General features: G+C 36.2%; 1 protein-coding gene across 2 annotated transcripts; it reads right to left on the reverse strand.

Moving 5' to 3' along the window:
* Positions 1-180: 180 nt before the first annotated feature.
* Positions 181-25,665, reverse strand: FAM174A (family with sequence similarity 174 member A; the record flags this gene model as incomplete). 2 transcript variants are annotated; one of them, XM_081132059.1, is made up of 3 exons in its annotated part: positions 25,016-25,665; positions 13,149-13,283; positions 181-721 (listed from the first exon to the last, which is right to left on the reverse strand). In XM_081132059.1, the coding sequence occupies exons 1-3, from the start codon at positions 25,453-25,455 to the stop codon at positions 718-720; spliced, it is 579 nt and encodes a 192-aa protein (XP_080988185.1). In that variant the 5' UTR covers positions 25,456-25,665. The 2 variants fall into 2 exon arrangements, with proteins under 2 accessions (XP_080988185.1, XP_080988186.1); XM_081132060.1 differs by lacking the exon at positions 181-721 and having other exon boundaries at positions 13,145-13,283; positions 25,016-25,624.
* Between the last annotated feature and the right edge of the window lie 42 nt (positions 25,666-25,707).

Genomic DNA, 25,707 nt, shown 5'->3' on the forward strand with positions numbered 1-25,707 from the left:
CTGGTTTCTCAAATATCAAATCAAAGTAGTTATCTTAATTTAATAAAAAATTTGCTAAAATGTAATAACCCCTTTTTGACAAAATTTTCTAGAAATTCTATAAAATACATATGTTAATATATAATTCAACGGTCCGGGCTTACTTTTGTAAACACATTCTGTTTGTGCCACTTAAAAATAATTTGAAACGTATTTATTGTTTGCATACAATTTAGACATTTATTAATATTTAAAAGACCCAAATGCAAAGTAATAAATTTGGCTTCTTTTCCCCACAAAAATGGGAAATATATCTTGATAAAGAACTTTTAAATTATTTTTACACACCAGTTAGTTGTTGGAATTTATAGTTCCAGAAAAAAATAAATAACCAGAAAAACAAAACAAAACAAATCTGATTAGCATATAAAAGTTTACAATAATATGGTAAGCAGGAAACAAAAACTGATCAGAAAATACCTGCTTTAAAGTAATTTTCAAAAAGATTCCTATTATAGCACAGTTCACTCCAAATAATCCTAAGCCCATTAAGAGCACTTCTATACATACAAAGACAGCAAAATGATACAGCATTTATTGCAATAACAAATTAAAAGTTGTCATAATATATGTAACTTAAATACCCCCCCAATGATAAAGTGGCTTCTTATTCCTTAAACATAAAAATTCTGCTCTTCATTGTAGAAAGATGAAATCCTCTCATCAAAAGGCACATTCTTATCTGCAAGAAAAAAGAAATACTATAAATGCTCATGCTGGAATAAATTTAAACATATTTAAAATATTCCCAAAGATGTGGAGTGGCAAGAAAATAATGAAAGTATTTAATCTAAGGGAATTATAATGAATGGCACTGATAAAACAGATGATGACTTTGTCTATACTAATTATATGAGATACTATCTTTCACATTATAATTCTAACTTTTTCAAAGAGGTTTTATATGTAACTAGGGTGAGTAATTAAAGGCTAGTTCTTAGTGTTACCAAGTTATCATATAATATTTATAAATAACTTTAATTGACTTAAGTATACAATATAGTCATTTGTTTTTATAATTTCTGTAAATACAATTCTTAACTGATCCTATTTCTAAACCTTCAAAAACAAGAATTAATTGAAGCTGCAGGCCTGGAAGTATATTCTATGAAACAAAAATTGCTTCAAATATCTTAACAGAATAACAGAATATATGTAACTTAAATACCCCTCCCCACTGATAAAGTGGCTTCTTATTCCTTAAACATAAAAATTCTGCTCCGTACAGAAGATAAGGTTTTCCATAAACACATATAGTGGGGCAAGTTTGCTAATTTTCTTACTTTATTGATCAGTTCATGGTAATATAAGGTTATATTTTCATCATACACCTTTTTATAGACCTTAATTCTTAGGCTTTATTGTTACTTAGTCTAACTCATAGCTTCTAAGGAACTTTTGCTAATAAGAGCCACTACAACCATAAATATTTAGTCAAATTAAAAGAATAGCCAAAGGCATGCAAATTTCACTAACTTAATAAATCTTCCTTTATAATCATCAACATTTCGAACTTCGTGGGAGATATGTATGAGATGAGTAATACTCTCTTCTAACTTGCTGTTTTATTGGAATCTTTAGTAAGCAACCTATAATAAATCTCTAGATTGTTATAGGCTAATGAGATTCTAATACATTTTAATTTGGGGGTAAATTTAAGCTTTTCCAAAAGGATGTTGAAGGTTATTAAAAACCAATGTAATATGTAGTCCTCATTTTACACAACCCTTTTCCTTTGCATGCTTAAAACTCTTGATCATTTGATAATAACTTTGTGGATAATGAAAAACATCAATCAGTAAAATAAAAAATGTAGTTCCACTTAGCAAGGTAAAAAAAACAAAAAAACTATATTATCAAATAGTCTTTTTTTTTCTGTTTTGTTTATTTCTTAAAAATTTATCTTTTTTTTTGCCAGAATGGCTACCATCAACAAGTTAATGAACTACAAGTGCTGGCGAGGGTGTAGAGAAAAGGGCACCCTAGTCACTGCTGGTGGGAATGCAGACTGGTGCAGCCACTATGGAAAGCAGTATGGAGTTTCCTCAAAAGATTAAAAATTGACCTGCCATTTGACCCAGTGATCCCACTTCTGGGAATATATCCTAAGGAACACCAAACACCAATCACAAAGAACTTATGCACCCCTATGTTCACAGCAGCACGATTTACAATAGCTAAGATCTAGAAACAGCCCAAGTGCCCATCAGATGAGTGGATAAAAAAGCTGTGGCACATTTACCCCATGGAGTACTATGTGGCTGTGAAGAGGAAGGACCTTTTGGCCTTTGGCACAGCATGGAGGGAACTACAGAGTATTATGCTAAGTGAAATAAGCCAGTCAGAGAAGGACAAGTACCAAATGGTCTCACTTATATGTGGAATATAATAAACAAAATAAACTGATGAACAAAGTGGATCCAGTAACACAGAAGCTTGTAACAAACTGAGGGATCTCAGAGGGAAGGCGGGGAGGGGGGTGTGGGTGGGGAGAGATTAATCAGGGAACTTGTATGTTTATGGGCATGGCCCATGGACTGGGACATTGGTGTGGGGAGGGCCTGGGGGTGGGATGATGTGGGCTGGAGGGGATCAGTGGGGTTAAAAAATAAATAAATAAATAAGTAAAAGCTAAAAAAAAAAAAAATTACCTTTTTTTGAAAGGATTGCAGATGTCCCCTTTACCACTTACGAGCACCTAAGGAACATTTAGCAATGGCACTGTAAAATGTTTTGTGATCTAGAACTCCTAGCACATGAAGAATCTCTTGATGTACAGTTTTAGAAATGCATTTTGCGATTCATAATTAAACTCAAAACATGTGAGTATGCATACTTGTCTTTTATGATACATTACATCACATATGTCCAACATTTTCTGGCACCTACTTATATTTTCCACACTGTACAATCTGTTATCCTACTTAGGGTACTGTATTCCATGAGCTGAGATTTCCTCACAGTTCCACCCCGGTTGTTTTCATCTTAACACCTACTATGTGCTATGTGGAACCACCATTCTTTCCTCTCTCCCTGGCATGACTAAACTACAGACCAAATAATCCTGAAGAAAAATGTTCTTCCTCTATATGCACTTTAAGAAATATTTTTAACCTATCAAGAAGCAAACCCATCATCTTCCAACCTTAAACTGGTCTTCCTCTGTATTCTCTGAACTGATAAGATCATAACACTATCTACCTAGTCGCTGTTTGCAGTGGGAGCACTTAGGTCCTCTCTGACTACTTAGGTCCTCGTGGCCTATGTTCTGCTGAGTACTATTATCTTGTCATTGTTCTTCATTTCCTTCCTCTCCTAAGCTAGCCTTTGCTTCTGCTTTGACAGCTCTTAACCAAACAACTGAAACTACGTCAAAAGATTGGACCTTAGTTTATTCCTAACTCTAATTCATCTTTTATAAGATCAACAAAATCATTTTCCTAGAAAATAAATTTCATGGTATTACTCCTTCATTCCAGAGCAGTGGATGATTTGTGACTATTGTCACAAATAGCAAAATCCAATACCTTAACATGTTGTTTTTTAACATGTTCTTCTTGATTTGGTCCCAAATCTGACTGATGTTCTATGACCTACCATATCCTGTGTTCTACAGAGGCTCACAACATGCACACACTCCTGACAGGACATTCCTCGACTCATGTTTTCAACTCTGCTTGAAATGCAGTTTTCTCCCCTTTCATAAGGCTTCTAATTTTAATCTCTTACATATGTTTTATTCCTTTTTCCCCAGTACCATCTATCCCCTCTATGTTCTCTTCCTCCTCCGACCCCCTAATAGCCACACTGTTGTCCAGGAGTTCTCTCCTTCTCCCTCCTTCTCTCTCTCCTTCTCCCTCCCTCTCTCTTCTTCCCCCTCCCCCCTCCCTCTCTCTCCTTCCCCCTCCCTCTCTCTTTCTTTCCCTTCCTCCCTCTCTACCTCTCTTTTTGCTAAATCTCTTACATATTTTTTAAAATAACTACAACTCAAGTATCACCTCCTCAGTGAAATCTCTTATATTTCTATCCCTAACTGAGTTTCTCACAGATCTCACAGCAGTTTGAAAAATGTAGAGCATTATTAGCATGGCACAGGGGGAAAAAGCCAAGAATTCCTGCTGCCTGGAGCAGTGACGTATTAAGTTGTAAAGGTGGACTGGAAGAATCAGAGAATCTTGGAGAGAGAGCCAGGAATACACAGTATAATTTGTGTGGACCTGTTAACAAGAGGTTCTTTTGGCAGAAGAAGCGGGGATAGAGGCACAGCCCCCAAACCAAGCAAGACTGCAAGTGTACCCTCTCCAACGGACAGGCCTATATTTCATAGTTTCTAAAACATATTTCACATTTTAACATTTTTGAACTTGGGATGCATGTTCCAATTGATGGCATCTTAGAATTGTTGTCAGGCGGTAGTTCTTAAATAACTGTCATTTGCCTATATGTGCACAAAATTGATCAAAGCTCTTTGTATTATTGTTACTTCAACTGAATTATATGCACTGTTGGTACTATAATGAATGAGTTTAATGATTTTTTAGATGCCTTAAGAAATATAATATCATGATTCATCACTGAAGCAAGTTATTCTACACGTAGAAAGAGATGAAAGAGAATAGTAGGATATAATTTGATGTCGGTAAGCAAATGTTTGACACTATAACAGTGAGGTCAATTCCATATTTTTGCCAAGAAACAACCATGTCTTGTAAATGAGAAGATATTTCAGGTAGATATAACTCTTAATTTCTGCTCTAAGAGACTATTTGGCAGAAGAAATTGCCAAATTCTTTAGAAGGGATGAAGAATGCAGTAGTATTGCGAGGCTGGTGTTGCATGATTCCTGCATTAGGTAAAAATATCACTATATTATTTCATAATTAAATTGACAGTATTTTTTCTTTCTTAGTGTTACAACTTAAAATTAATAATGTCTTAGATTAAATGAATAATGGTGAAAATTTCCACAGAACTTAGATCAACTTAGAGTGAAAGGAAGGGGGAAAGGAGTGTGGAAAATCTTTAATGATGTTTAAATCTTGAACTGACAATGAGTAAGGTGGAAATAATTACTGAAATTGACAAGTTCAAGTTCTTCAGCATTAGAATTTAAGATGGAAAGAAATTAAGAATGTTACATCCTTGCTCATCCACATTATGTAATAGTGACATGTAGAACCAGTACAAACAAATCTACTTCAAATGTATAGTCACATGAGAAAACAGACATAACCTTAACACTGAATGCCTTGATGGCTCCCAATGTATTCTCAACCATGCCAGTTTAATCACTGAAATCTAAAGATAAGATCAAATGTCAAATACTCTATTGTTCGATCCTTGAGGGTTCTTGCCTGCCACCCTCTTGTTGCCTGGAACATAGATGTGATGGATGAAACTACAGTCCCCATATAAACCAGGAAAAGGCAAGCATGAGAAAATGTTTGAGAAAATTGTATAGATGTAGACCCTCCATTGAAGAGCCACTGAATTGATGCCAGTAGCCAACTACTGCAGCCTTCCTATAACTTGTGAAAAACTTGAGAGTCTTTGTAATTCTAGTTCTCTATCACTGGTAGTACAAAATAAACTGACAGGAGCATAGAATAGAATGGTAGTTGCCAGAAGTTGAGGGGAGAAGGAAATGGTGGGTTGTTATTCAACTGTTATCAAGTTACAGTTAATGCAAGATGAATAAATTCTAGAGACCTGTTGGACATTGTGCCTATAGTAAAAATAATGTATTGCTCACCTAAAAATTTAAGAGGGTAGATCTCATGTTAAATAGTCTTAGCACAATAATTAAAAAAAAAGCATGATTTTCTATGAGGCAAAGCAGTGTGTAGTATTAATGAATTTTATGGAAATCTCAATTTGAGAAAAATCTCAACTTCAAGAAAGCTGTCTCTACACATTATACAATGATACAATAACTTTAAATATACATTATTTTCAAGAAAACTTAAAGCCAATTCGAGAATCTGAAACTATCAAAATGGCTATAAATCCAAATCAAATTTGAAAGGAAAAACTGTCCTAATGCAGTTAAGAGCATTGTTACTATTTTGTTCATTTAAATAAATTGCAAATACTAGATTCTTGGAGTGTTTTAATTCCCAGGTCTTCTTAAAGAAGCTATAATGTCTGTGGACTTTAGAGAATGAACACTACCTGGGAGTACTGGAAAAGGTTAATGCCTTAACAATTGTGTTTAGGATTTTTCCTGTCCATAAACTTGAGGTCCTTGTTCCTGTACTGTCCTAACCCCATTCACATAAATCAACCTTTTGGGTGGTTACGCTCTGCCACCCATGTCATCTCTCCCACTATATTCTTTAGAGGGTCTACAATCCAAACCACCACAGCAGAATATAAATCCTGAACCAAAGTAGCAAGCATTTCATGAAAGGAATCAACTGCTATATGAAACTGCTATATACAACAGTTTAAGAGTTTTCATTGAATAGAATTAGTTTAAACCAGATCAAACACTGTTGTTCTAGGTATGAGCTGTACTACACAATAGCCACTAGCCACATATGACAATTTAAATTAAAATTTCAATACATTAAAATTAAATAGAATTAAAAATTCAGTTCCTCAGTCATACTAGTCACATTTGAAATGTTCAAGAGCCACATATAGGCAGGGGGTATCAAATTAGACAGGGTAACTCTAGACCATGCACTGAGATGGGATGATAGCATTACCAATCAGAATTTGATGTTACATAGTGTTTGTTAAAATAATACACAAATGATTCATGTTCCTAACCAATAAGTACACTGTGATGTCTAATTATTAATGGAGCAAGGCAAATTTTCTTCTAAGGCTCAATATCTGCAGGAAAAGTAAAACATACAAAAAAACCTATGTGAAAGTTCCTTTTATTACCTGTTTAAGTAATGACAAAGACAGCACAGTTCCCTTTAAGTGAATCAGGTACATTTGAATAACCTTAGTGTTTATTCTGATAATGTGTTATGTTCCATATTAAAAGTAGTGTTTTAGAAATTAAAACTATTTTCAAATGTGTAACTGTTTAAATAAGATCTTTTAAATGAGGCTTTCTGGTTAAACACTTAAATTGAATCTGTTTTCTGATGCTGATATGCTGATGTTAAAAACCAGAAAATACTGCGTGGCCAAGTAACGTTGAGTACAAATGTAACAAACACATATAATATGACATTAAATTTAATGAAGCAGAACAGAAGTAGCTAAAAAGTAAATTTAGCTTTTTTTAAAATTAAAAACTTGGCAAAAATTATTAGAATAGCCTTGAAGTGATAGAATTACTAGCTTTTAGAAGCTGCTACCAAGATTGTCAAAATGCCCTTTAGTGCACATTGTAAAATAATAATTTTACTGTTCGGTAGAAATCAAACAAAATAGGAAGAAGGTATTGTTTCCATTTATTCTTTTGTGTTGTAAAGCAGTTTCAGACTGCATTTTTTGAGACTGGTTATGAGTATTTGCTTCCAATATTTTTTAATTGCATTAAATACATAAAATATATTGTTTCACTTGAGGAAAATGAAAGTAAGTTTTAGTCAGTATATGCTTTCAGAGTCCTCATCAAATTTGCTATCTCAGAGGGCTGAAACATCCTACACAATAGTTAAAGAATTGTTATTTGTCTTTTAGTTTTATAATTCCTTTATGTAAAATGTTTCCATAACTAAAGAAATACCTCTAATATACAGAATTAGGATATCAATAGCAAATTCAAGAGAAGTTATATTAACCAAGTAGCCCAAGTTATTTTTTCCAAATACCTACAAATCTCCCCAATTTGACTGTATTAACCTCGATGTTTAGATTACTAGATATAGTGGTGGTTAACTCCTTAATATCCATTCAATCCTAAAAGATAACTCTGAACTAATCATGGTACTTCCATTATCTTCCCAGGGTTTAGTTTAGAAATGATCACATAACCAATGATATGGAAAAACAAAAACAAATAACAGGAAGCAAATCATTTCAGGAAAATAACTCTGTTAAGAGTTTCTGGGGAAGTTTTTCTCACTGCGAAGAAAGAGCCACAAGAGAGCTAGTGCCTAACTTCCAGTGAAAGTTAGCATTCTGGATGTGATTACAGATACTGCTGGCATCACCCTACTATTAGCCTAAAAATGAAGCCAACACCTGAAGATGGGCAGAACCAAGGGGATCACCGAGAAAAGAAGCCAGAGCCCAGCTATACTGTGCCTGGAGTCAGCCTTATCTGTGGCATTCTTCCATGTGAAATAGTAAATTCTCTTTAGGAAATTTAGATTAAACCATATATTGGCAGTTTCATACTGTTCAACCTAATACAAAGAAACAGTGAAAATAATTATCTCAAATCCTAACTACCAACTATAATCATTATTAAAACTTTGATATATTAAAAGCCACATTAAAAAACACCCCTTTCAGAAAGAACTAGCTACAAAAGGATAATTATATATTGTGATAAAATTGTAAGCAAGGAAATCCATTTACCTCTCTGGAAATGACTTGCTTCCTGTTATTTTGTGGACAGCATTTAGAAAATGAGAAGGAACTAATTTTAGAAAGCACTTAAACAATGAAGGCAGCATCAGTAAGAGATGATCCAACAAGAATTACCAGCAGTTATACTGTAGATTAATGCGATTCTGCATTGTAACGGGCAAGGTAGGCAAAAAAAAGTATTTATATTACTCATCGTTAGGATCCTCATTTGAAAACGAGTAATAGCAAGTACTGGTATAGATAACAAAGCAAACAGAATTTATCATTACTCTTCTCATACGTATAAATCAAATAAGTATTTAACAAATGGAATGAAATTGCAGCAGGAAGAGAAATCTAAATCATTCAAACTCTCTGGGCCTCAGTTTTCTTATCTTTAAAATGAAAGCAACAGGAGCTACTTTGCAAGACTGTCTTGATTTCATATAGTACATGTAAGGAGCCTAGCACAGTGTCTGGCACATCCTGCACTAAAGTAGGTATTTACTAACAAGTGACTGTTACAATCACCCCTATTGTAGTTCCATTACATCACTCTGTCCAGGCTTCTCCCCTGGGCTCAGTAACAGGACCCCTGATCTTATCCCACTAAAGACATTCTACCACTGTTACCCATTCCATGGTTTCTTCTACCATTATATGCCTATTCTGGGAAGCTCCAGTGAAAGTCTTCTTTCAGGCCCCCAAAAGACCTTATAACAGTCTCCAGATAAGTACTGATTTTTTGCCTTTATTGGGAGAAACAAATGGCATTATACATGGTTATCATGTATTATTAAGGTGAGTCATAATAAGACCTGTATACATCGTTTCCACAAGATAAATTTGAACTGTAAAATAAATTGATGGTATAAGGTATGGTTAATCTCTAACACCAACATCGGAAGATCAGAGAGAGTCCTGCTCACTCAATCAGCTTCAAATGAAGTAATGGAGTTTGGACTGTATATCTCCTCACAGAAAATAACCTCTGAGCTACAGAAGGTAACACTCATTGGTAAATACAGAGGAAATACTGAAGTTGGAAAGCTATTATTTTGCAATTATAATAGCGAAGATTAGATTAGGCAAGAATCATGATGAATGAGTGCTAAACCTAGGGGGAAATTTTAACGAGAAGCAGAATATTGTCATGATTTAAAATGTCTCCTTGTTAGTTTCAAAGGGGAAAAGAGCAGTAGCGTACCAGAGAAACCAGACAAAACCTAGAACAGGTGCATCAAAATTACCACTGCTAATGAAGGACAGATGGACAACATGTGACTCCAGACATGGTATCCTGAGAAGGAGACAGGATGATCTATGTAGTATTTCAACTAAGGATGCATAACCTGAATCTAATTATGATGAAACATCTGATCATCGGGTAAATATAAAATGAGGGAGGTGCATTCTTTAATATCTATATTATAAGAGAGAAAGAGAACACACAAGAGAAGAAATGAAATAAAATGTTAAGAACAGGCGAATCTACATAAAAATTGTAGGATATTCTTTGTACTATTGTTATTCTTGTAACTTTTCTGAGGATTTGAAATTATTCCCAAACAAAAAGTTCTTTTTAAAGTAACATGAATACATGCTCTTCGGAGAAACAAAAATCAAACAACATAGGAGGATACAGAAAGAAAAGTAAAAAGAAAAATGAACTGTCAACCTCCTAATCTCACCTTTCCCCAACTAGAGGCTAAGCATCACAAAGTCAGGACTCTTTTCTCTTTTGTTGCTCTAATGTTCCCATGCAAACAGGCCAGTACCTAGCACTAAATAGCTGCAATATAAATAGCTGCTACATCATTAATTTATTGGATAAATGAATGAATGAATAAAAAAAGCAGTTAATAATTTGCTGTTTTTCCTTTACCTAGACATCTATATATTAAAGTTTTTTTCTAAATTTTTTTTTTTTTTTAAGTAAATGGGGTCATACTACTAAAAAACTCAAGATGACTGACTCAGGATTTAATGGGAATTATGATTGATGATTATCATTATCATTACCCCTAAAACTTGCTTCTCCATTATTATTACCATTTCTCCCTCCTTCACTCTCAAAACACAATACCTAAATCTTGTTGGTAATACAGCTCAAAGCAGCTTGGATAATTTACCCCTCTCCACCTGTCTCGCTACCCCGCGTACTTGCACCGCCTAACTGGTCTTCCTTCTAGTCACCTCGTCCTTATCCTACGCTTCTGCAACCCACTGCAGAATAAACTTTGGAATGCACCTTTGACTGTGTTTGCCCTGCCTTAAAATTGTCCAAGTGGTTTTTCATAACCAACAGATTCTAACTGATTAATATGGGTCAATCTGCCTTCTGGTTCTTTGTTCTGTATTACCCATCACTCTTCCTTTTCATTTAAAGCTCAAAAATCATTCATTCATTTATTTATTCTCACACATGATGATATAGCATCTATTTAACTTCTTTTAGTCCCTTAAATATTCTATACTCTGGTACTTTGTGCCTGCTATTCTCTTTCCAACTCCCACCCCTATGTCCACTTTCCACTTTGCTAATTTCTAGTAATTTTCCAGGTCTCAACTTATATATCATTTCCAAGAGGATTTTCTGGACTATTAGTTTTCGGTTAAATGTTCTATGCCTGTGCTATAAGTCTTTATACCACCCTGTACTTATTCCTTCACCATTTATCTAACTCTGATTAATGTCTAGCTCCCTAATGGAACACAAGACTCATAGAGTGGGGTATAGGAGATGGATAAATATTAGAGAAAGACCTGTGATGAGGCAGGATACAGAATAAAAGATAGCTATAGGTAATTATATTTCATGGAAATTGTCCCCTTCTTTATGACCCTCCCCTCTTCATCTCTCCTACGTCACCTTCCCCACTACTATAAGAGGTATTTTTCTACAACACAAATCCGATAATCTGATTACATAAACTTCAGACAAACAGCATCAAAAGTTCTCCAATGACAGCAAAGTAATACCAAACTTCTTAGCATATCACAAAACTGTGCATTTCCCCCAAAAGAACTTGCACATCCATGTCCTTCACAGCTGGCCCTTCCAAACTTGCATGTATAAGTACATATGCACACACAACAGACCGCATTCTAGACATCGTCTGCTGCATTCCCTGAACAAACTACCATCTTTCACAACTACTAAACTTTAGGTAGTTGTTTCTGCCTACAACAAACTTTGTCTTCGGTCAAGCCTATATGAAATATATTAACTAAGGTTCAAATTCAGTTTTTCTTTGGAAACAAATCTGACTTCCTAAGTTAACAACTTCCTTTTTGGTCTTCCCTTTCTGTGCATGTACAGAAGAGGTACCTCATATGGACTTAGTTTTAAAGAATACTGCAAATACTATACATTTTAAATACTGTAAAAATTTTGCAGAAAACTAAAAGAAAATAATAAGTATAAAAAGTGAGACTCCACCCCCATCCTATTCAATGAGCACCTCCTATAGAGTGAGCCCAAGATGACAGAAATGATGTGCCATTTCCTCAGTCAGCCTCAGTTTCCAACTGTATTTCACATTATTCTTACTGTGATTTCTAGTATATAAAGATAAGTCTTCATTAAACACAATAGCTCCTAAATGCATGCCAGCTACATCATCTGGTTCACACTAAAGAAGCAATCAACCACTGGCAATATTAGACTTCATGGGAATTGTATAATACTTTATAGGCAATTAAAGGGCTTTTCAGAAGTTATATGCAAATATTCTAAGATTTTTATGTGATGCATTTTATTCATGTTAGTTTTCACTAAGAGACTGCGTCCCTAATGAACAGATGCAGATGTTTTGTTCATGTTTATACATCCAGTCTCTAATACTATTCTAACTGTACAACTGGCATTTCATGAAAGAATTTTTATTGAAGGAATTACCAGCAACTAAAACCTCAAACAGATATAATTTAATAGAAATATTTTGTTGAGTCCCCTTTTTTTTAAAATCCCAGATTTCTGCACTCTGTATTTGTACCTGATTCTGGACTCTAGTTTTTCTTCATTTAAATAATTCCCCACCATCCAAATGTCCTTTCCTATTGAATGGAATCTTTATTGCCTCCTTTCCTTGTTCATTTATACTGAAAGAAATTCTATATCCATATAATTTCACTTACCCAAACCTCTTAGGAAAGGTCTTAACACTCAGTGAAGCTAGATCTGACAAAAGACATAGATAGCTACACTACAAAGCCATAGACCATGAGTCCCACAATTTTGCCGGGGAGCACTGTTTACAAACAGAGTAACCGAGATTAACACCGAAGTATCTTCAGAATGCAATAATAAAATCAACTTTACTAACTTCCCCCTGGCCCACACAAAGTTAATACATATTCCTAGTATGCAGCAGTTAAAAGGACAAATCTCTGTAAGGAGATCTACAATAAAGATTTCTTTTGGGGACGGTATTCTGTTTATGTTTATTTTAGTAAAACAGTGTGCATGTGAGCTATTGGTTGGATAGCGCAAAGAACTTCATTAAACAGAACTGAATAAAATCTGTTAGGATAAAAATTATTAAATGAAATTCTACTTTATTTTTTCAGTTTACTTCTCCAGGACTTGCCTCCTGATTCCCGGAATTCAACTGCTCAACACTTACCTCCGAGGATGGTTGGCATCAAACAATGTGTTATCTTCATCGTCGTCATCCTGCTCTAAAGGTGTCAGTTCCATGTTTTCTATGTTAGTGTCCAAAACCCCATATCTCCTCGTCTTTCGGTTTCTCCTCCTCATCCTGTTAAATAGAATGTATTAATGAATAAAAATTATTTGAATATGGTGCAGATGATCCTTAGTTTACATTTATTGGTAAATTAAAAATAAATTATCCCCTCTGTTTCTGACACAGGAGTCTCTCAATAGCAAAATGATCCCATTTCAGAAATGCTGCCTAGGTTCCTTATGAAACATGTCTGTGCGCCATCACCACTTCTTCTCTCTCAGTCAAGTTACAGTGCTGACAGACACTCCTTTAAGCCTTGGTTCAGGTGCCATATTTTTACTGAAGCCTTCTACTCCAACCTTTTTCCCACCTCTTCCATGTACTCTTACCACCCTACAGGGTTATATACTTTCAGCCCTGCTAAGAAATGATATGTATATATGTACTCAAATTCTAGACTTTGTAGTTTACAACCCTGGCTGCACATCAGAATTCTGGGGTATTTTAAAAAGCTCCATACCTAGGCCATACCTCCAAACAATTAAGTCAGAATTTCCAAGCACAGGAACAAAACATCAATATTTTGTTGAAGTTCTATAAGTGATTGCAAAGTACTGAAAACCACCATCCTAGACCAGGGGTTCTTGGAGTGCTTCCCAGGATCAGCAGAATCACAAACATCTAGAACCTATTAGAAATGCAAATCCCCATGCCCACCCACACCTAGTGAATAAGAAACTTTGAACCTGGGGCTCCAAAACACACATTTTAACAAAGACTGCATGTGAGTTTGATGCCTGCAAAAGTTTGAGAATTACTGCCCTAGAGGAATGAAAATATTTTAGGATGCTAAACATTAATTATTTGTATAAATGAAAATGTCTAATGATTTAGAACCCTATCCTATGCTTCTCTCAAATAACTTGTTCTTTTCCTTCAAATTATTTACATCAATTTGCACTTATATATGTTTATGCTGTTTATTTGGCTCTTTCCCACAGAATTCCATAAGGATAGCAACCATGACTGCCTTGTTCACCGCAGCATTACTACTTTATAGGACAGTGTGTGATTGATTAAGATGCTCCTTCAGTATTTGTTGAGTGTCTGAGTGATATCATATCTGACCCTCCAATCAATGCTTAAGTCATTTTTTATGCAACAACCTTTATGCCACAGGAAGGAAAATGTGTCACACAAGTATCTATTACCACAGAAGATATTTCAGCAAGGCATGACAAATAAGTTTACTTAAATTCTGATTCACTTTGTTGGATGTAATTAAGTATGATAAGAAATACTACGATTATAGCATCAACTGTAAAAAACAATACACACCTCTGCAAACATGACAGTGGGAATCCCTGAGAGACAAACTGTCCTACACATACATACATACACTCAAGAAATATTAGTGTCTTACTGAGTATCAGGCATTGTGATAGCTTCTGGGCAGAAAGTACCTAGTCTCAGTGATAAAACTTTTGAAAATATGATGAAGTCTGGACAAAAAACAAGATAATTTCCACTAATCACTCCCTATAGGTCTATCCTTATGCCCATCTAAAGGTGCTAGAACAGAAAATAGAGGTTTAAGAAAAGTACAGTATTTAAAGCTACAAATGTAACCAAAGAAAGAGCTCTTACTAACATAAGAACTAGCAATATGAGGTAGATTGGTGGTAGTATAAGCTAGTTTTTCTTATATAGTGAAAAATTAAATAGGTTAAATTAACAAGTATGTATGTATGTGTGAATGTACATGTATGTGCGCGTGCACACACACACATGCATGTACACAAGCTCACATACATGCCATGTACACCAGAGGCCTAAACTTTTTCTGTCAAGGATCAGAGAGTAAATATTTTAGACTCTGTAGGTCATACATGGTTTCTGTTATATATTCATCTTAATTGCTTCATTGTTTTGACTTTTAATAATCTTTTAAAAATTTAAAACAAAAGTATTGGTGCACACGCCTTAAAAAATGTAAGTCGACTGGATTTGCCTTATGGGACATAGTTTGCCAACCTCTATGAAGGTAATTCACAGAAAAACTATGAACAGAAATGATAAAAGTACTAAGTCTGGAAGTAGAAATAAAAAGTACAGGGTGTTATAGGTCACTATTGATCCTTTTGAACCACATGATTTAATAACTTTTGCATGTATTCCTTTAATTGAAAGAGTTAAGGAAGCCACCTGGCAGCAACAGTTAAGAACATTCAGTTATAATTTCTCCTCTTCCCTTTTCCACCGAATAAATGGGGAAATGCAGATTTAAATTACTTTAGTATTTTAGCAAACACTACTAATTTATAAAAGAATAAGTCAAATTTTAAAAACCCCTGTATAGTGGCACAGCGGGTGTGGCTCAGTTGGTTGAACATCATCCTGTTCATCAGGAGGTCCCCAGTTTGATTCCCAGTCAGGGCACAGGCTGGGCTGCAGGCTCCATCTCCAGTAGGGGGCATGCAGGAGGCAGCCAACTGATGTTTCCCTCTCAACCTATGTTTCTGTCTCTCTCCCTCTCCCTTCCTCTCTCTCTCAAATCAATAAAAAACATTAAAAAAAAACAAAAAACACTTTAGACTGTTAAACAGAGTTTACTTATTTCCACTTTAAAATGATTTTTATTTGCCCAGCTGGGTGTGGCTCAGAGGTTGAGCATAGACCTAGGATCCAGGAGATCATGGTTCAATTCTCAGTCAGAGCACACGCCCAGGTTGTGAGCTCGATCCCCAGTAGGGGGAGTGCAGGAGGCAGCCAATCAATGATGACTCTCTCATCACTGATGCTTCTATCTCTCTCCCCCTCTCCCCTCCTCTCTCTGAAATCAATAAATACGTATTTTTAAAAAATAAATAAAATGATTTTTATTTTTCAATTACAGTTGACGTAATTATATTAGTTTCAGGTGTACACCCTAGTGATTAGACATTATATAGCTTACTAAGTAACCATCCCAATAAATTTTGCACCCATCTGATGACCATACATAGTTATTGTCATCATACGATATTACTGATTATATTCCCTATGCTGTACTATACATCCCCATGGCTATTTTGTAACTACCAATTTGTACTTCTTAATCCCTTCACTTTTTCACCCAGCTCCCCAACCTCCCTCCCATTTGGCAACCTTCACTTTGTTCTCTCTATCTGTGAGTCTGTTTCTGTCTTGTTTGATAATTTTGTCATTATTTTTAATCAAAAGAGTAAAGGAGGCTTTAAATTCATGCAATTTTAACGGCTATGGTTCTTTTCTTACAAATGAATGTTTCCATTAAGCTCATGATACCCAAACTTGTCTATGTGTGTTGATAATTACATATGTATAATTTATAGACATGCACACTTTATAATTTATAGACATGCATACTGCTATCTGAAAACAAATTTTGTTGGTTCTTGGGTAACGAAAAATAGGGACTTTATTTATAAATGCATAAAGAAGAAAATATGGAGGCCTAAAAGGGCTAAAGAAAATAGCTACATGGTTTACTAAATTGGATTGTATTCACTCATCACATGGCATGTGCAGGAATATGATTTTGATCAGATCCCTTAGATCACATAGCTATCCTACACAGATGCAGATTCCTCACTGTTCCATTACACTCAGGTTGGTAAGAATTATTTCTGTTTAAATAACACGTAAAAGCTACAGTAGAAAAATAAAACTAAACTACTAAAGTAAGCTTGATAAAATTTTATGTACAAATGTATGAGGCCACATAAAACAAACACAACAGAATAAAACTCCATTTCATTTTACTACTCTGTGAAAGTAAGAAAACAGACCAAGGTAAATTGCCGTAACTTGCTGTACCCATTTGACTTTTTCCCCTTTTAACCAAAGGCTTTGTAGGGTATTATTAACCATGGAATAATGTAAGTGATATTAATCCTTAATTTCTTCTATAGCACATTCAAAATTAGGCTGAGGAATATTTTACTGTATATTTTATACACATATACTCCCTCTGTGATTAGACATAAAGATGAAGCGGAGTACATCTTAATAACTAAAGGTACAACCACTGATATGCAGCAACACTTTTTCTTGACTATTTTTTTGCAAAGCAGTGAATTAGTAACCAAGAATAAATTATTTATATATTTATTTTGACTTTCAGTAAATTTTAGTATATAAATCCAAATAAATTACCTGAAGGAAAGGCACACTTCATTATATTATGATAGAAGTAAGTTGTTATATCGATTAATTTGAACTAATTAGATTTTTCCCTTCTCTTATTGAATTAACTGGGTGACTGTGGTTCACAAAACCATAGTTCTCAAGTGTACAACCCAACAAAACATCATCTGCACATTGCATTGTGTGCCCATCGCCCAAGTAAAGTCTCTCTCCATGCCCATTTTAGCTCCCTTTGCTCACTTCCACGTACCCCCACGCCCCGTCCCTCTAGCTAACATCACACTGTTGTCTGTGTCTGTGTATTATATGTATACATATTTTTTGCTTAATCGCTTCATCTTTTCTTACCCAGTCCCCAATGCCCCCAACTCTGACAGCTGTCAGTCTGTTCCACGCATCCATATACCTGTTTCTATTTTGTCAGTTTATTTTGTTCATTAAAAAAGAAGAAGAATGATATAAACTAATTTTTTGGCGTTGTGACATAAGGAATTAAAAATTAGTGAACCACAATTTTAGTTGTCTATGACTTTCATCAAGAAATCCAAGACAATTGGATATTTCCAATTGTAGTAAAAATTATTTTTCTCATCTTCATCTCTCATTCCCCAAACCCAGTCCATCAGTTGTCTACTCAAGTTTTTCAATAAGTAGACACTAATAAGAGACAAGAGTATGTTACAGGTCTGTGTCCCCCCAAATTCACATGCTGAAATCCTAACATTATATTGAGTCACATTCACTCATCACATGGCATGCATGGGTAAATGATCTTGATCAGATCTCTTCCAGGTATTCAAGTTATTATTCTAATAGCTATCCTATAGAGAGATGCAGATTCCTCAATGTTTCATTACACTCTGATTGGTAAGAAATATTTCTGTTAAAATAACATGTAAAAGCTACAGTAGAAAAAGAGAACTAAACTACTAAAGTAATAAGCTTGATAAATTTTAGCATGTGACCTTATTTGAAGATAGGGTGTTCACAAAGTCAATCAGTTAAAATGAAGCTGCAAACCCAAAGTCCTATTGATTGCACTTCCTGAGATTCATTGAAGTTCACTTACAGTGCTCACCACTGCTATCAATTTCCTTGACTATTAAAATAGCTTCAAACTTGTCTTTTTTATCTACTCTGGTCACCCACTAACCTCCCTTCCATCCTCTAAAACCTCCAATGGTTTCCTACTGCTCAGCATTAAGTAATAATTCTGTAATAGAGCGCACAAAGTTCAACACAGGACAGCTCAGTTACCGCTCTAGCCTCACCTAGCTCTTCACTCTACATTCTACTTCAATTTCATCACTCCAGCCACAATACCTTTTCTCATTCCTTTAGAATGGCCATGCTTTCTGTCATTGGCCTCACACTCTTGGCCAGACACTACAATATTGTTAATACCTATTCATCTTTCAACTCCAGCTCAAGTATCACTTCCTTAGGGAAGCCTTCTTTCCTATCAACCTAGCTCAGTCACAAACACCTATTATTGGCTTCCATAGCACCTACATACTCCTTTAAAGTACTAAACAAAGATGTCTTATACTTATTTGTCTTTCTTACTAGAGCATCAGTTTCATGGAAGCAGAATATAAATCTGTTCTTGCTCACTACTACACTCACAACACACAAGCACTGGCACAAAGCAGATGCCTAATGAATATGTTAAACAAATTACGTAACTGAAATATATGGATTCACAATATATCTTGCATTTTCTCTGTATAACAAAGATATCTATAACTTTATATGCAAATCTTCACTTTTGGGTTAAGAAAAGCCTGAAAGAACATTATCTCCAGAAACATACCACAGCAAAATTTAGGGGAGCTGGCCAATTTTTAAACCATAATACAGATAATAGCTTTCTGACTCAGTACAAACAAAAAAGTACTAAAATGATTCAACATTAAATATGCACTCACTCTAAGTCTGTAGGATTCTCATTTAGGGTGTTTTAGGTAGAGCCCAGGTGATTCTCATACACTACATAAATTAGAACCAATATTCAACTTGTATGTTGTGCTGTGAAGTTGCATGCTTATCTTTTGGGTATGAAAATGTACCATACTGTAACACGTAGTTATCTTTCATTTACTCACTAAATAAGTTTATCCTTTCAAAACCTAAACTGAGTTTTTGCTTTTCTCTTTAAAATTATCGGCATTCTACATGGAAACCATATCCAATACTAGCAATGCCCCTTCCTTACTGTAGAGGATAAAATGAGTTCATTTGACTGTTTTTGATCTCTCAGGATCATTATGATTATTCCACTTTGATTTGAGCAGTGGTGCTCAAGAGGTACTGATTCCAAAGTAAAGTTTTCAAACTACTGTGCTTTTGAATTCCTTTGTCTTCTTTTCATAATTATTATTGGATCCTCTCTATTGGCCTCTGTTGCCAAGCTCTGTCACTGTCACAACCTTGACCAAGTGCAGCACTAAATAGAAGATTCCCCCAAGAAAGTATCCTGCCACTGGTCATCTACAGTAAAACTTTCACTGCTAACAACCCCTCCACACAAAAATCGTATGTTTGTCTGTGTTTAGGGTACTTCAGTCTTGCTCCCTCTGATAGCCTTTTCTCACCAAGCTCCTTGTAATTCAGCACATACTATCAGTTATTATGCTTATAGTTGTCTTCCACTTGATGAGATTCTGGTGGATACCCCCAGATAAAGTAAATCCAAAGTACGTGATATAAAGCTTGGCTATGAAATACCCTATATGAAAATGTATACATAGCACATAGCTTTTTTGCAATCTGTGTCTGTACATGAATTTCCTAGTGTTCTTTTAGGCCCCAACCTTGGGATGTGAGGCTTGATAATTCTTCTGACCTCCCCTTTTAAGAGTTCAGCATGGGTTTACTTCCCAAGCAACTTTAAAGTCCTCTTTACAACCTAGTACCTCAAGATTTATCCCAGCTGGCCTTTGACTAATTCTATGACCAACCCCTCCAGATTTCTCTTATAATCTCCTTTCCCCCACTCCCAACCTTGTTAGACCTACCCTCTTGCTGATTATAGTTTCAGAGGTCAGATACCATACACAGCATGGTATGGGGGAGGTATTAGATATTATAGTAAAACTCCCCAAATATATTACAACTCCAATCGTAGATTTTTTTTAAAAAAAAATCACTAAAAATAGTTACTGAGTGTGCACTTACATCAAACATTGAGCTAAGTATCTTAGGAGCATTACCTGATATAATCCACATAACAATTCTGTAAGTACCTCATTTTACACATAGAAAGGCAGAGTTTGGAAAAAAATACGGTAGAGCTAGGTTTCAAATACAAGCAACTTGACTCCCAAGCCTGGATTCTTAAATATTAAGCCATACTGTATTCCTAGTGAATCAAAGTAATTTTAACCAAGGTCACAAAAGTAGCTACCAAATAGCCTTCTGATCCCCAGTACAATGATCTTACACTATAGCAGATTGGACATATTTTTTTGGTTAATCTTTTTGTGGTAAAAAGTAATAACTTGGTAGCTACTTGCATTAATAAGTACATTTATGTTCTTCTGGTTAGACCATCTCTTAGTTTTGATCACTGTAACATAATCTAGTTGTTTATCCAAAAGGAAACTCTTCTTCCTTAACAGAACTGATTTTGTTTAGGCAGCAACTGAGTCCAGCCCTAAGAGATACATAATGGTTATAATAATTGGTGTAAACCAATCGTGAAAATGTAATTTTCCTTTTGGTAGTCATTGTCTAGAGTTGAGTAGATGAAGCAGTTCAGACAAATGGAGTAGTGAGGTTTCTGGAAAAAGATTTTTCTCCCTTATTGAAAAAAGAATATAGAAAAATAAAGTTATATTCAGGATCCCTTCCCTCTTTCCTGGCTGAGACACTAATTGTGTAAGAACATAATGCTAAAAACTAAAGTAAACACCCTATGGAGAGACAAGGATAGAAAAAGCCAGAATTCTTCATAATCTCACAAAACCAACAAACCAAGTCTGAGCCTACTCATATTCATGATAAATAACAAAGAAATGTGTTTTTATTAAAGTCACTTTTAATTGGAATTCTATTACTTCTAGGTGAAAACTTCCTAACTGATAAGACACTTAGCATCTTAGCTTCTCTGAGTTAGGTTATCAATCTTCCATCACCCAGATATGTATTTCCTTCTGATTCTCTTTTTAAGAATCTTTCAGGCAGGCTCTATTAGCAATCCCTCACTCTGAATAAATTAATCATGTTTTTGTTTTTTTCCTCAGCAGTTTTCAATCAAAAGTCAAAGTGTCACACACACACACAATTTTTTTTTAAACCCACTAACTTCTCACAGCTTCATTTTACTTGTTTTTCCCAGCTTAACTCAGTGGTTCCATCTCCGTCTAGATCATCGCATCTTTTTCACCTTTTTCTCTCTTCAGAGTTTCAGCAGCCCAAACTCATGAACACAACTGTTTTTATACTGGACGCTTCAGAGTCCCAGGCTTCAGTGGAAGTGCTGCCAATGAGTGCAGTGCTGCTTTTAGCTAGTTTACACATTGGGGCCCTGCCACTAAAGAAGATGGAAATCTCTAACACTAGAAAAATGCACAAGGCATGCTATCATGCAAGCTGTCATGCCCACTGTCCCTAGTCCCCTAAGGAAAATTCCTCTGCCCATAAGCTCTTCTGAACGGATAAGGGTGGTAAATCAAGTTTCTATCAGCAAAGTGCCACACATGTCAGTGAGGTACCCAACAGAAGCAGACTGAAGACACAGTGCCCTTCCAAGCTTTACAGAAAGAAAGACAGAAACATTAACAGCAATAAACATTTACACATATACAGGGGTGGCCAAAAGTAGCTTTACAGTTGTGAGTATGCGAAAACATACCAAAAACTGCAAGCCTACTTTTGCCAACACCATATATATACAATTATAAATAAGGTAGAAGCAAAATAAAAAGAATCACCCAAAAAAAGTTATCATAAGACCCATAAATTATAAGAAACATAATACACAGGGTACTCTGTATCTTTAAAGGAACTAATGTTGACCTTTGAAGAACATGGTTTGAACTGCGCAGGTTGACTTACATGGGGATTTAAAAAAAATACTGTAAATGTATTTTCTCTTCCTTATAATTTCCTTAATAACATTTTCTTTTTTTCTAGCTTACTTTATTGTAATACAGTACATAATATATACAGCATACAAAATATGTTTTGACTGATTATGTTATCAGTAAGACTTTCTGGTCAACAGTAGGCTATTAGTAGTTACATTTTTGGGGAGTCAAAAGTTATACTCAGAATTTCCACTGCGTGGGATCAGTATCCCTAACCCCCATGTTGTTCGTGGGTCAACTGTATATAGACAGCATTAAATAACAATCATAGAGTAAAAAAAAAAAAATCTTTGGTTCAATTTTCTTCTAATCTTTCTTTATATCAAGAATAAAGTCTCAGTTTGGTGGTAATATGACCTTTAACACCCCACAAACATTTTCTAACTTCCCCTTTAAAAGAAAGTGGGCCTGGATTCGCTGGTTTTTGTGTTGTTTGGTTGAAGGATACGTAGAAAATCTAGGTTCACATAGATATGAACTTGGAAAAGGGAGGACTACTTTAATAGAATTTTCAGGTGCTAGTGTTTACTCTTTTTTGCTACCACACCAGAACTCAAAAAGAGGTGGTTTCTTAAAAGTTAGTTGCAATGTGGAATTTGAAACTATATAAGTGAACTTCTTGGACCCCATACACTTGTAAGAGAATGTAGTACTATTTTGAAAATAATTTTGATCTTGTAAATCCCCTGAAGAGGTCTCAGAGAACCCTGTTCCCTCACCCCCCAGGGCTCCCTGTACCACATGTCTAGAACCAGTGGCTCACACTGTACTTTTTTAATCAGCTTTTAAGCCAAGGGATGTTGGTTTTCCATTCACAAAATAATAGATTTTTTAAGAGGAAACTTTTAGTTTAAATAAATACATGATATAATAGAGGGTAGTAGTTACAGGAAGAAAAAAAAAAGTGAGTTTGGAAAACAATAAACCAGTGCATTCCTGCAAACCTACCATCTACTCTATTTTATAAAGGCGGAAACTCCCTGAGCTCTTTGGTCTGGCTCCTCGTAACAGTGATATCTTGGCTCTAATATGTCAGCTCTTCGGAGAGGTGGTACCCAACTAACCCAACTAAAAGAGGTTCTATTATAGATTTTCCCAAATCAATCTTACTACATGGTTGGAATATTTTAATATACTGATTGATACCATAAAACAATTTTGCATCAGTAATAAAGGAAGACAAGAAATGGAGGTTATTGATAACAATAACAAATATCACTAAATGGATTATATAATTCCTTTTCTACTTGATACGGCATTAAGGGTAGGAGAAAAATAAGTGGCAATCATCTACTTTTATTCTTAGCCTGGTACTTACAACATAATGATTTGGTTTACTTAATCAAAAGGTTGATCAATGGTTAGGCACAGACACTTTGTTAACTGGAAAAAAAATCAAACAAAGCCAACAGTGGATTGTAAAATCATAGATTATCATTAGACCCCATGGGACACCAGATAAATCACTTTACCATTCTGGGTCAGCTTCTTCACATGAAAAGTGAAAGGTGTCATTTAGGTGGTATCTGTTCCAAATCTGAAATTTAAATAACTCCACAATCTAGCATCCTATAATAAGGCTTTAAAAACTATTTTGTAACAAAATTTAAATTTTTGAATGACTTAGAATTATTACTTATAAGTGAATTCATTTTAGAAAAGTTTTTTGTGTGAAATATCAAATTTATCCATATACTAATTAAAATATTTGTAAATTTAAAGTCAATATGCGTATAGTTTTATTAGGATATTAAACATTGGCTACAGTATTAAAACTGGATATTTATGACATTCTTCCCTTTGCTGCATAAGTTATCAGTATTCCTTTTACCATGCAAGTGAAAACACTTTGCTTTGAAATACTTTGTGCCATGAAAGATGAATGCTAAATGTTTCTGATTAATAGGGAGTATGACACAGACTGAACCATACAAAATCGTCACTTTTCCAGGTCAAAAATGGTGGAATGTAGGAGTGTACAATCTAATCACTTAGGTGGCAGATTAAAGGCCACTACTAAGGAAGAACTTTCCTTCTTTTACATTTTATAAAATAACCAAAGATCCTTCTGCAATACTATTAATCCACTCAAATAAATATTGATTTCCTATTAAGTGGCAATATTATGCAAAGAACTCTTGGACTTAACAAACACTACTAAATAGGAATCCTGCCCTTAAGAAGTTTGCATTCCAATAGGCAACCTGACAAAGCAAGCAGTATATAGAGTAGAAAGAGAGAAGTATTACGTAGGGTCTGAGTACAAGGTTACTCCCTCTTCAGGGAAAGTCTGCCCTCTGAGGCAAGGTAAAGTGAGCTGGAGGAGGGGTACTAATTTATAAATAAAAGGGAGCAACTACTTGGTGGTTTAAACTGTCCCAAAGGTACCCCGGGCTTTTGAGACAGCCATCTTCACCTCTCTCTCACCCAGGCGGGCGCCCTGAGAGCGGGGGCGGGGTGGGCACCGCCAGGGCACAGAGAGCTGCCTGGCCAGGTCACCGGGCAGCCCATCCCGCCTGAGGGCGGCCTGTGGAGGCTTCGCCTCACCTGACGGTCCTGACGACGAAGTACACCAGCACCGCGCCGCTCACCACCATCAACACCGTCAGGGCCCTCTGGGTCATGGGCTTGTCGCTGGGGTTGGGGCTCACAGCGAGGCCGCCACCCACCGAGCCTTCTTCGCCCGCCTTCCCAGCAGCGTCCTCCGCCGCATGCGCTGCCCGGGGGCTGCTGCCATTGCCGCCCTCGGCGCCCCGCGGCCCCGCCGCTTCTGCCGGAGCGCGGCGCGGGGACTGGGCGGCGGTGGGGCCAGGCGGAAGCGGGGACAGGGTCCGCGGCCCACGGTCGTGAGGCCCGGAGTCCGGAGCGGCCTCAGCCGCCTGCAGCAGCACCGCCAAGGGCCCTCTTAGCCCTGGTAGCAGTAGCAGCAGCAGGAGGGCCGAGGCAAGAAGGCGGCTGAGACAGCAGCTGCGGTGCAGGCCCTTCATCGTCCCCGGACCAGCCTCTCACCACGCCGGAGCCGCCGGGACCGCCGCCCTGGCTCCAGGAGGGACCATGGGCACGACGCAGGACGAGGAAGAAGCGACCAAAGCCGGAGAAGAGACCGGACCGCGGCAGGTGGCTGCGGCTTCAGCAGTTGCAGCGCCGACAGAGGCCGGGAAACCGGAAGTTCGTACATCTCAGCAGCCACTGCTACTACGGACGCTTTCGGTTGCTAACGTGTTGGGCCGGCGCGCCCA

The sequence above is a fragment of the Miniopterus schreibersii genome (genome assembly GCF_964146895.1).
Source record: "Miniopterus schreibersii genome assembly, chromosome: 3".
NCBI lineage: Eukaryota > Metazoa > Chordata > Mammalia > Chiroptera > Miniopteridae > Miniopterus > Miniopterus schreibersii.